Source organism: Aquila chrysaetos, chromosome 11 (genome assembly GCF_900496995.4).
Source record: "Aquila chrysaetos chrysaetos chromosome 11, bAquChr1.4, whole genome shotgun sequence".
NCBI classification, from domain to species: Eukaryota; Metazoa; Chordata; class Aves; order Accipitriformes; family Accipitridae; genus Aquila; species Aquila chrysaetos.
In genome coordinates, this window is record NC_044014.1 from 23695050 (window position 1) to 23708374 (window position 13325).

Below are 13325 nucleotides of genomic sequence, written 5' to 3' on the forward strand. Positions count from 1 at the left end.
AGAAATCCTACTATACTATCAGTGACCATATTTTTGCCAAGAATATGAATTCACTGATATTATGATGGTTTAGGAAACTGTCAATTAGTGAAGTTTTATTTTATTTTTGGTTTACTTTTAGCTTTACAATTGAGCATAATAATTTGAAAACTTCTACTTTTTTAAGACTGAAGCAATAAAATTCTTATCAGTAAAAAGAATTTTCTGCAATTTAAGGAGAACTAACAGTTGGCATGATTTATTTCGAACAATCAACATGACTAAAACAAATGAGGTATATTAATGTAGTGCATTAAGGAATATTGCCATCAAAAGTTCTAGTCAAGAAAAGAACCACACCCACAAAAAACCAAAACACATTTTGCATACTTGCCAAATGTTCCACATTTTCAGTAATGGTAGAAAGTCATATGTTTTATGTTAAAAAAATTTTCTAGTCAGTTTGATCCTCTCTGATATTTGTAATGCAACATGGATAAAAATCTGTTAAATGAGTGAGAGGAATGCAGTCTCATTTTTTTAAGCATAATAAAGTATCTCATTAAACAATGAAAATTAAAACTAGAACATATGCTTTTGGAATAGTTGGGATGGATTAGGAAACACACCATTTCTTGTTATAGACATTCACAAAACAATCACATACATACACTGGACATATAAAATTACTTGTAGACATTATATGTCCACTGAAAAATGACTTGAAATGTGACATTCATGTTTCAAAGCTATTAAAAAACAGCTTTGATAGTTTAATAGAAAATGTAGTGAAAGGCTTTAAAAAAACTACATAAAAAATAAAAAAATTTCAAATAAACAGCCTAAATCACAAAATGAGAAAAGCAGCTACTCTTGGAAAATAGATTGTGTAAAAAGTGGTATTCATATCACAATCTTTCAATAGTTATAAGATTCAGTGGTCCCATACAACAGTTTTACACTTTCCAGTAAAGACTGAAGATGGCCAATAAAAAGTCTTTGAATAATTTATGTTGAGTGCTGCTGACAGGAAGTCCAGTTTCAGACTGGCATATTTTAATTATCCACCATTGTGAACAGAAACCTGGACTTCATTCTTTTAACACATTTGGTACAATCTCATAGCATTCTCCCTAAGTCTAGTTAATCATTTATGGGCCTTGTGAAAAATATGATCCAATGATTCAACAAACTAAAAAAAGAAGAAAAACCTTTTACAAAATATTCAATGAGCCAGATTACAGGTATATTTTGTATAGAGTTCTTTTTATTTTCATGCAAAAAAATATATGGACACTTAATAACACCCTTTTATTTTGATTTATTTACAAGTTTTAAATTCAATCCCTTTATTCTCAACTGATTTTATAACAATTACTGAATATTTTTCAAGTACATTATTGTTCAAAATGCACAGACAATGTGCAGCAGCAAATGCAGCAAACCTCAAAAACAAGGTGCTACAACATTGCTTCTACATCAAGAGACAGACAAGTGTCTGGGATAGTGGTTTAATTTTAACACTTATACAGACATACATCTATACCTAGAGAGAGACAGACAGATCTAAGAAAGCAGCTACATCTGCAGAGGAAGGAAACAGCATGTTACAAGGACAATTCAGGGAGGTCAATTATACATAGAACATTTGACAAACAACATAGAGAACAAACTTTGGCATTAATTACCAGGGTACAAAACGTAGCACATTTCAATCTGTCAATGGAGTGTATGTAATATGGAACTCTGCAGCCTGTAGCTGTTTGTTAATATTAATATCAACAAGTATTTGACATTGTCAATGAAAATACTAACACATCTATAATAAAACCATTTTAATGGAAAGCAGACAAGTAATGATGCAAAATTACATTGCAATTTTTGTATCTGTAAAGATCAAATGCCTCACTACTAGATCTATAAGGTCACCCCACTTCAGGCATCTGTGCCACCTGAAAAATTGTAAACTAAGGAAGCTTAAAGTCTGAAAAATGTGGCCTGACACCGCTGAACTCATTTGCTTTTAGTTTTATACCCTGGTTAAGTATCCATTTCACATTGCCTGATTAACACATAACACTATGCTTGTATCAGCCGCTAAGACAAGAACTGAAAAGCATAAGAAATTCCCTGCATGCATTATGTGTAGTGTTAGCAAAAGAGTGAGATGTGCCCCAGTCCATCTGAGGCACAGCAAGTTGCATAACATCATTACCACTTTGCAGGGTCTGTCGTCCTCCGGCCAACACTCCACTAGGTAACATTCCAGTGGGAGTCAAACCCTTGAGTGTCAGCACACTTTCACTCTCCTCCCTGGTACGAGAAAAAATAACAAAACCTTAAATATCCGCTCATTAAAACTTGTATTAAAGTAAAGTAAGGGATGGGGAGAGGGACAGCCTATTTTTCCTGTGCTTCATGCATGTCAAGACTGAATGTAAATTCAAATTCGAACCAGAAAGGGGAAAATATTTCTATTCCATACCAGTCTTTCCTCTGCCTAGCAGTTATAAACACTGATTACTTCTGAACCAAATTCTGAGCAATTACTCACATGCAGGCTCATTAGCTTTGAAATTAGCACTGAATGCCTCATGAAGTACTGAACATATCTCAGTGCCATAAAACGATCCACAATTTTGTTCAAAGTGTCTATGCTTCAGGAAATATCAACTTTAAAAAATTATCCCTATTTGAACAATTATGGTCTGTGGAAAACTATACATTTTGGGTAAATGTGATCATGAAATCTCTAGATCTAGACAGGTACAAGAAGATGGTATTTTTTGAAAGCTGAAAACAAAGAAACAAAAACACCCTAGTCCTCAACTTTCTGGTATGCCACAAATTTTTCGAGACAGTCCTGACATCCTCTATTATATCCTTGACTTCAATCTCTGTTTTGGTATTGTCTTTCCAACACTCATAGTTAACAGCTGGACAAATAACTTGTAAACTAAAGATCACGTTCTCCAATTTCTTGAAACATGTCTCAAAAATAACTTTAAAATATTCTTTAACCAAAAATACAAACATCAATGGGGTGCGTCAATATGCCAAACAAGATTCTGATGCACAATGATGTCCCTGAAAAATGTTTGGCATCCATTATCCTGGAACAGAGATGTTTTCCTAATATACATAAGATGGGTTTTAGGAGTGCAGAAGTCATGCAAGTACCTGAGAACAGAGAAGACTCTTGCCATCTTGCCAATTGCACGAATTTTGTTTCTGATTATTTCTTTCCGTGCGGCAGCTGTACCTACTTTCAATGGAATAAGAGAGAGTCTCAAGCTCATGAGTATTTACAGGGTCACCTTTTTAAAGTGCATTGAATTCAACACAACTGTTTAAGTTCAGTACTCTTCACAGGAGGCCAGTACCCAAACACTTAAGGGCACAAAGTTATAAAATTATGGCTTCAGAATGCCAACAAAACCGCCATCACCTCTGTGTCCACGAAACACACACAAAAAAGTTTAGGATGTTCACAGTGATTTCCTAAAGCTAGCAAGCACCTAAATTACCATCACTACAGTGTAGTAACTATTGTAACTCATTTGCCTAACTTTTACACTTGAAATTCCTCACTGACATCTGTGTATATCAAGATATTGGGCATGCAGCCCAATATAGAAGCCAAAGAGGTATTAAAGCCACAAAAAACACCCCTGTTGCTAATTCCTACACAGCTGTCCGAGAGAAAACAGTAGTTTGTTTGCTTGTTTTTATGTCAACTCCCCAAAACACATCCCCACAAAAAACCCCACAAAATAAAATGTCAAAGAATTGCAATGTTACCTCCCTTACCACCTATGCTTCATGTCATCTTAGGTTTGCATCATTTGCAGAAATTACAAATACCAAAGATCTGGAGTAAATACTTCATATTTCTCCAGAGCAGAGATATACCATTTGTAACAGATAAAAGTGAAGACAAAACTCTGAAAGAAGGCTTATGATTGGGAAGGAGAGCCACCTTTGCTTGCCTTGACATTATAAAAACTGAAGCTCCTTTCTCCATCACCAGGTGTTGCTGGTTTGTTTCAATGTATAAAAGTCACCCTTCCCCTCATCCTCCTTTCCTTTTGCTGACTCCTCAATTCCACTAAAACAGTAAAGGCAGATGAGGAGATATCAAAACTAAAATCTTTACTTCTCCTCAGCCATTGGGGAAGAAGAGTATTAATCACACCAAGATAAGAGTAACTCAGTCATACTTTGAATTCAACCACAGGGGACCAAAAGTGAACAAACTCAAGACAGCTCTGTTAGGTATTCCAGATCTTCCATATATCATTGTTCTTCAACCCTGGGAGAAAGGTACTCATTAAAAAGTTGCCAAACTAATTTGCAAGAATGTAGAAGAGAGGATCACAGAAGTGGGCAGAGGAAAGCTGCATAGCCACAAATTTGTCTAGTCACATTCAAAAAAGGCAGCTGTGGAAGAAGCCTTTTTTCATCCCTTCTCACTAGTATTTAGCTTCCACATGAGAGTACAGACACTCTAGTACAACAGAGTCACCCTTCTCAGATCACAGTTGCAAGAATGCAAGCCCTTCTGTTGCACAAGAATGGATAGACTTCCCACCCTGAACACCAAACCGAATAAAATACAAAAGGTAAGGCATACAAGGGCAAAAAACAACAACAAAATCACACAAGAAGGAAAATGTATAGTAGTGACAAAAATAAAAAGGGAGCAAGAGACAACCTTTGTATGGACACTATGAAAGAATCTTGGGGTATGACAAATATCTGACAATCCTTTTAAACAAAATCAAAAAGCCAGGAACTACCGAGTAAAGCTTTTTTAGACAAAGGAACAACTTTAATGAACTGCAGACCCCAAATTGAAAAAAAACCAAAAACCAAAACAGAAGGCTCAGGAAAAACTTTGAATAGGATAGGCTGAAACATTCAATTTTTACTGAAAATAATTTATTTTAAATTTTAACTTTTAATTTTTAAAGTTCTTCTAGTTTTTACTTCTCTCTTTGAACACCATTAAATAACAGCTTGAGGATCTGGAATGAGAAGGGGACTCTTTCAGAGTTTCTGAAAAGGCTAGGGCTAAATGACGGGCCATCAATCTTTCCCTACAAGTTCCTCAATTGTCACCCTACCTACACATATTTGAGGGCTACACTGATGCAGAGCTGAACATACAGGCTGAAAAGATTTCAGACAGTGCTAGTGCCCATATCTAACTCTGGAAGGTCCTTGTGCCTTAAAAGGAGAAAGGCTGGTTTTGCGTAGTTTTGATGTTTGTTTGGTTTTTGGCTTTTGGGGTTTGTTTTGTTTGGGGTTTTTTAGCTGCAGCACTGTGCTAATGTGGCCACTGAATCCTCGTTAGTTCAGAGAAGACAGTAAGGTGGCATCTGCTTGCAGAAGAATGTCTTGATTACACCCTAAATTAGAGGACATATGACAAAGAACTCTCCCATTCCCAGTGCCTGCACAAGAAACAAATTCTGAAATGCTCATACTATTATGCTCCAAAGAATTTACATAATCTTTGGAAACATCTCTATAATCTAATGCATTCCCAAGTATTAGAAATATTCTCTGGAAGCAGCAAATTCATACAGAGAGCAATTTGGTCATTAGGTAAGTAATGGTCAGAATTTTCCTGCACAGAATTATCTACCCTGGGATTTCCGAAAAACAGGTAATAGAGCATGAATTTAAGTTAGTAGGCTTCTTTTTACATTTGTATCCAGCCGTCTTCAAAATTGCACATACAATCAAAAGTACCTTTTTGACATCTCAGTTGAAGGAAACTAAAAGTACTATACAAACCAGGTTTTGGAACATTGTATAAACACATTCCATGCACAACCTTAGAAAATGCTCACGATAAACATATTAAAGAGCAAGACAGACAACTGAACGCTCCCTACACATGCAGGACCAAAGATAAAATTTTAGAAATAGGTAAAAGAATGAAATTTTACAAAAAAAGGAATGGAAGAAAGGAGGAAAAAAATTCATGCACAGAAAGACAGATGTCTTGGAATATGACTTCTGATAACAAAATACACAAGCCTTTATAAACAACCCATTAAAATGGGCAATAATAATAAAATGCTACATATGTCTCTCAACAGAACGGTATTGCCTGCATTAATACTTATGCTGCCAGGTTCTATGAAGTCATATTTCAAAACATTCCTACTCTGTCTGGTCTGTACCTTTTTTATTGCCATATATGAGTCGCTCTTCAGATGGAGAGTCCAGAAAAAAAGGAAGTGAACGATGGAGAAAAAGGTGAGTGAGACAAATAAAATAAAGATATTTAACTTGGCAGTGGTAATAAAGAAGGAATGGAGAAGAAATGTGAAAAAATAAAATGGAAAATTGCAACACTTAAAAATGCATTCATCAAACAAGAAGTGGAACTGTTGAATATATTTTAAAATTTGACAATAAACAAGTGAAAGCTTGAAAGTCAACAGTTAAAAAAAAAACAACATTCACATAGAAAGATAAAGCATAGACAGTACCTAGGTGGCATTAAGAGATGCATCAAGCACAGAAATTGTTAAAGGAGACAGAAGAATAAAATAATTCAAATTAGGAAACTGCAACTATTGTACTAAAGACAGGGCATATGCAATCAACTGACGACTGCACTTATGCTGGACAACGTAAATCCTAACGCCTCAGAATACCACCTAACCCTACCCTGAAAATGCTTGGTGTAATTGCTTTATGCTCAATTTAGTAGGATTACTTGAGCGAAAAACATAAACAAACTGTTTGCAGGATCACATTTGAGACTACTTCTAAGTTTTCACATTTCTGGCAACAATCTAAATGGCAGCAAAGTTCAAGTGGCTTATAACCAATGCTTTCCAATCTAAAACACACAGGTGCTTAGCCCAACAGTATTCTGCTGCTGAATTTGAACACAGTAATTATCAAACATTAAGAATGGGGTCATGACTCTAATATCTTTATAAATGATCCTTTAGTGTTCCTTAAAGGCTGCTGACACTTTTCTTCCTCCTCCCCCATCATCAAACAATCCACCAAATCAGTTCTGTTATTGCATAAAATGAAGCAAGTCTGAGAAACTTTTAGGCGTGACATTAGGCACTACTGTAAAAAAACAACAAAACAAAATGCGATATGCTAGGTCTTCATGTTAATGTTGCTTCTTAATCATCATGCTACAAACACCTCCTTAACAATCTACTGTATCACAGTTTAAAAGATAGAAAGATGTTCTAATTCATTACATAAATACATATTATACAACACACATATACAAGTTATTTTACGCTTTATGTACATACACAAGTTCTTTAACTTTTATGCTTTAAACTCAAACACCAAGACTTAAACTTGTATTTCATACTTTATGTATAGTACTTTGCCATAAGAAATATCTGACTTTAAGCTACATCAACACTTTATTGAAGAGCAATCATTAAGAAATTTAAGATCTTATAATAAATTTATTCTAAATATTAGCAAAGCAAGTTTAGTATGTTTCAAATTTAAAGTGCCAAGAAATTCTGAGAATTTTCCCACAAGTTTCAGTTTTAAAAAGAAATCAGATATGAATATTTGCAAAGGATATCATTACTGCTTCTTTATCACAAACACAAAACCACAAATCCCTTCTCTGCCACCACAAAGTGTCACTATCTAAAGAAAAATTTGAAGGCAGTTTCTTCAAATTCCAGGTAATATTACACCAGTCTAAGTTAACTACTGTTTCACAAGTTATACCATTAAAAAGATTTATATATCTTAAAGTAACCCCTACCGTCAAATTGATCTTCTCCCTCTGTCATCAGTTCATCATCAGAGCAAATGCTCAAAACATTCACCAACATTTCTGTTACTGTATAGGAAAAAATAAATCTTAACTCAATCCCTGTAGAATTTTAAATATTTCCATGCACACAAGATGTAACTAGTCACCAGCAACTATAGTGAATGAACTTCCCACATCATAGCCATTACTCAGTAATCTGGTTTCAAAAATATGTTCTTCTTGATGTGCACTGTCACAAGATTAAAAAAGCTCAGAAAAATAAGCAGCTAAAAATTATATCACCTAACAATCAAACAACACAACAGAGCTTTCTCTCCTATCTTAGAAGGAGTTCTTTTAGATAAGAATTCTCTTCTTGTATATTAGTATTTTTACATTAGGATAAGTATTTGAACTAGATTTTATGGAAAGTTTACTTAAATACAAAAACATTTTGACTGCTCAAATTTAGGCTGAAAACAAGAAAGCTATTCCATTCCTGGCACCTGCAGGCATCTAGCAGAAGCACTGAAGCAGAAAAATATGATGACATAAATATGGTGCAAGTTACATGTCTTTTCAAACTCCCCTTAAAAATATCAACATAGTGGATAAACAAACTTGTCTCAAAAAGCTTGTATTTTCTTTCCCCAGGAATCTCCCTATTCTTCCACTCAATCTTTCCAACATATATCAGACTCTTTCTTAAAACAGTCAAACTTCTCCTCCCCCTAGTGTGTTCAGAAACCTATTCCTGAAGTTCAGTCAGATAGTTAAAAACCCCATAAATTGATGTCTACATTTATTCATGACTAATTCATACAATCCCTGTGTTATCTGTTATGGTACCCTTCTGATTCTTGGGAAAGAGTTACTCTCTACTTTAATGAAAAAAAAAATAAAAAAAAAAAATCTGATTTTGATCTGTTCAATGCAGATCAGACAATGTTGACAGTGTACCCTTCATCAAAAGTGGAAGTATGTATTTGTTCAAAGGCAAGACAAACTACAAGGGCCATGATTCCAGCAGTCTTAAGCATACAGCAGGTCAAAAAGCTACTTATTTAACAGTACTTGGCTGTCTCATTAGCAGCATCATAACAAATGCAAAATAAACAGTATTAACTCTTTGCTGTTGAAAATGTTACTTACTGCATCATCAGGTATGAGAGATAAACAAAAATGTCCTTTCAAATGTCAGGTCCCTCCATTTAAAAATAAAAAAATTAAGTGGGTTAACCACACTAAAAAGTGTCCAAATTATTTAACTGCTCACTAAAGACAATATAAACAAATCTAGAATCCTAGTTGATATAACTGTAAATATATCATCTCAAGAATACTTTTCAAAGAAATTTAAAGAGCTTTCCAGATCTCTTTTATAAAAAGAGCAGTTCCTGTCATGGAAGGATTTTAAACAGACCCAGATAGCCTCTAACCTCATTACTTTTTAACTGAAGACTACTTGGAGCCCCAGTGTCCTAGATTCAGAGTTATCAACTCTAGAGGGAAAAAAAGAAAAACAACAACAACAACAAAAAAATCTGTGCTAAATTATCCTTTTTACAGGAAAAATTATACCTGAAAGCTACCTTTAATGAAGGTTGATCTGTTATAACTATATAGAAAAGTTAAAATTTTACAGGAACATCTCAACATACCTATTAATAATGTATATAACCTAGCACTTTGTAGAATATGAACAATTTTCATACTGACTTCAAATGCAGTCCTACTTAACAATGCAGGTATACACCCTCAATGGAAATTATAATTTCTATTAACACCTCTGCTTTATTAGATGCAGTTTTAACTATCTTGACTGAAACAAGTGAAGAAAACAACCAAAACCTGCAGAACAAGTTGTATTTCAATCTATCGTTTCTCAGAAATGGCATTTTCACATGCCAAAAAAGCCCTACAAATCAGTTTAACAACTTCACCAAATCTTCCACCTGATAAAGACAAATACAGATACCCATCTTCACAAAAATTATGCAATTAATCTCTCACTGGTAAATATATTTTTTAAAAAATTAAAAAACCTTCCCAACATCAATCTGGGAGAAACAGGAAAGATACTTACTAATGTGTAACTTTTGCCTACCTTTTTCTCCAACAAATGGCAAAGACCATGTGAAAACGTCCATAAAATTTGGTAGCCAGTAAGGATGAGGAGAACAATTGAACTGACGAATATTCATCACATTGTTTTCATATTTTAATACAGCAGCTAAAATAAAATTCAGACATTTTGAAAAGAATGTTTAAAACTTGCAAGTACCACAAATGTAAAGTCACAGGTTTGCTTTAGCTCTATTTTATACTATAGACAAAATAATTGTAGAGATACTGCATTCTCTTTCTTTCACAGTATTTACGGGACAGATTTCTAATGGAGAACTTTGGATTTTTACTGCACATCTTGCAGTTTAAGGTACTGTTACATGTTGATATAGTTCTATACTATCCTATTATAGGTCTATAATGAACAAAGACTTTTAAAGGTCCTGAAAAGGTATAGTTTCAGCAACTTTAACAAAATCCTAACACAGAACAGCAGTATATCCAGATTCAGGTTTTAGTCTTCATATGTGTCTTCCCACGTCGTAAGCCTGGAGTAAAACCACAGAAATCTCGAAGATCAGGGAGAAGGGGAAGCACAGAGAAACAAAACAGAAAAACAGAAGCATTCTAAAGCTAATTAAGTATTGATTGCATTTTTCCATACTTAGGCTTACATAACACTGGGAATAGCTGTTGTGAAAAAGGATTCTTAAAAAGCAATATCCACAGAGATGGTGAAAAAATGTAAAAAGCCAGTTGAAGCTATTTTTATTTCTCCTTTACTTTACAATCAGTGCAGTAACAACAGCTCATCTTTTCCTCTATACAGTTAATCACCCTACGTAAGTGGTATGGGTTGGGGGGGGGTGGTTCTTTGGAGGTGGGTGGTAGAAAATGCAATGTATTTCATAGAAAAGAGGTCTTGGTTTCAAAGGAACACTATTTGAACATTTGGAGATCATTCATTCATCACATACTTGAAATGCCATACTTTAATGTCACACTTGAATTTCAGCAGGCTTTATTTTTAATTATTTCTGTTGTTGAACTTTGTTCTCATCTATGAATAATATTACATCACAGCTAAGCTCTTCTCTGTAATTCTGACTTGTAAGTCTTTCTCCACACTATTAAGCATGCTTCTCCTGCGCAACTTTATCTTAAGCAGAAGATGGACAAAAATTAGTTTTATAGCTCCCTAATAACACTTCCAATAGTGATCAGTATTTGCTCTTTCTTGATTTCCCATACACAGCCATTATGGCCCTGTACCATCACAATTAGACTCTCAGATGCCGTGATACACAACACAAACTACCTTATGCATAGGCTGTTGATCAGTGCTTCCTCCCTTCCGTACTTAGTTCACAAACTAAAGACAACCAGAGGAGTGAAAACTCACAGTACAGGAAAGCCTTGCCTGACTGGAAAACACCAGGTGACACATTTATAAGTACTAAATAGCAACAACTTTTACAAAGGAAACGTTTGCCCACACTTGTGCTTCAAGGTACTCTTACAGGAGATCATCATTTATGCCACGTGCTCTTCTTCATAATATAACTTTTATCAATTGATTTTTTTTGTCCTTTAATTTCTTACCTGGCCAAAAATTGTTGATACTAGATGACTTATCTAGTAAGACATTTTTTATTTTATTATTACATACAGCTATTAATAACAAGTTCTTACCTTTATTATTGTAGACATCCAAGTAATTAGGTGCTGAAAAAATTGTTATTAATGATGGGAACCCTGTAGTTTGACTTTTCCTGTACATTCTATAACTGCAAAACCAAACAGATTATTTTACATCTTATAGCAATAAGCAATTAATTTTTATTTTACACTGTGAATAATTTCTTGAAGGACACAAAGTACTTACCCTGCATCTTGTGCTTCATGTGCTCTAATGATTGACAACAAATTATTATTTTGCAAAAATTCACAAACTGCTGGATAGCTGTGAAATGAAAACAACTATGAGTAAAAGAAACTCTCTTAAAATATGCAGCAAGAGTCAGCATGAAAACAGATAGACCATAGCATACTCTCACCTATAAAAGTATGAGCATCCTCTGACTGTATTGTGACTGAAATGCTCTTGTGAATTTTCATTTCCGAAATCTTCTGAAGGATCTGACCACAGTAAGTCACACATTGGTCCAAACGCTGGAGGCTCTTTGAATCTATCTAACTGTTTGAGAAAAGGCAACAGCACAAAGACTCTTTGAATATTAAATAAGTAAGTTTTACACATTTGTTAAACTACATATCCATCAATACCAAGCATTTTTAGAATAAATCCCAACCATATCAAAGAGAAGTAGTTTCTGTATATTTTTTTCCTCTCCTCCTCATGAAATAAGGCAGAGGCATGCCAAAAGAACCAAACCTGTTAAGAGCAATAAGATTTATTAGTTGTAAAAAGAAGGGAGATAAATTCCAGACTGATGGATATGTGTAATACAAGGACAAGTTACAGACAAGGAACAAAATGGTCCTTTTTCATGCACATGCCATATCTACCAATCTGGAGACACTATCAGAAATTAGCAAAGAGAAACAGTACAGAAAACAGGAATTATAAAAGAAAAGCATGACTCATTAGCACTGACTAGAAGAGACTAAATATATCATTAAAAAAAAACCCCAAAACAAAAAAAAAACAACCCAAAACCCCTGAAATACCCGTCTCCATAATGGATCATTTAACAATGTAATGAAGAGGTGACTAGATTAGCCATCTTAGACTTTCATACAGGCTTTATTTCTCAGCCATAGCCCTGGTGTAATGGGCCATGAGCATTTTGGGAGATGTCTGTCTTTGTTTTATTTTTTCTAGCTGCTTCTTTACAAATTTCCACTTGGAAACACCTGCTTTAGCAGCCTGCAACTTTCGTAGTAGACACAGTGAAAAGGGGCAGAGGTAAGGAGGATAGCGCACTTGTTAACGTAAAAGGAAAATACCCTGCTTAAGTACGTAACAGTCAATCAATCTCTGATGTCCCAGAAATGAAATTAGATATCCCAGATTCAATGTAAAGTTTATTGGATCTTTATGTAGCTGGAGTTTGTTCACAAGATGATTTTATCCAAGAAATGTAGGAACAGTTCTTTGATGGACAGTGCATTTATCTCACTTTACCTCCCATACCAAAGAAGATGACTTTGATGGTACTAGAGAACACTTAACTCTTCATGACAGGTTCGAAGGGAGGTTTGGTGAGCACCTGGTGAATTTGAGTCTAACGGTCCATAGGAATCCATTCAAATATGGAACCAGCAGTAGTGCCAAGCTCTCTCATGCCCTGGAAAATCAGAGCTCCCGAGGCTGCCACCTGTAACATAAGTGGAGAGGTCCAGATCTTTACAAATTCCTGCCAGATAATGGCAAGGCAGGTATTAACTGAAGTTGTTGTCGGAATTTATCCAATATTAAAAATCCAGTGGTTTAACATTTCCCACACTGGATGATAAACCCTGTATGGAATATTTCTTCCAGATTGAA

At 34.7% G+C, this 13325-nt stretch overlaps 1 protein-coding gene across 13 annotated transcripts in view; it reads right to left on the reverse strand.

The window, feature by feature from the left end:
- The window catches only part of PPP3CB (protein phosphatase 3 catalytic subunit beta), a 50809-nt gene that overhangs the window by 13728 nt on the left and 23756 nt on the right, over positions 1 to 13325 (reverse strand). For 6 of the 13 annotated variants that reach the window (XR_003925678.2, XM_030029523.2, XM_030029530.2 and 3 more), the window contains exons 6-13: positions 11872 to 12011; positions 11700 to 11777; positions 11507 to 11601; positions 9855 to 9980; positions 7757 to 7834; positions 6174 to 6200; positions 3160 to 3244; positions 2195 to 2292 (exon numbers count right to left, since the gene is read on the reverse strand). Coding sequence is in view for 12 of the 13 variants with exons in the window: in XM_030029523.2 (XP_029885383.1) it covers positions 2195 to 2292; positions 3160 to 3244; positions 6174 to 6200; positions 7757 to 7834; positions 9855 to 9980; positions 11507 to 11601; positions 11700 to 11777; positions 11872 to 12011 (727 nt within the window). In the remaining variant the exon portion in view is untranslated. The remainder of the gene's footprint in view (positions 1 to 2194; positions 2293 to 3159; positions 3245 to 6173; positions 6201 to 7756; positions 7835 to 9854; positions 9981 to 11506; positions 11602 to 11699; positions 11778 to 11871; positions 12012 to 13325) is intronic. The other 7 variants (XM_030029527.2, XM_030029533.2, XM_030029529.2 and 4 more) reach the window with 3 other exon arrangements.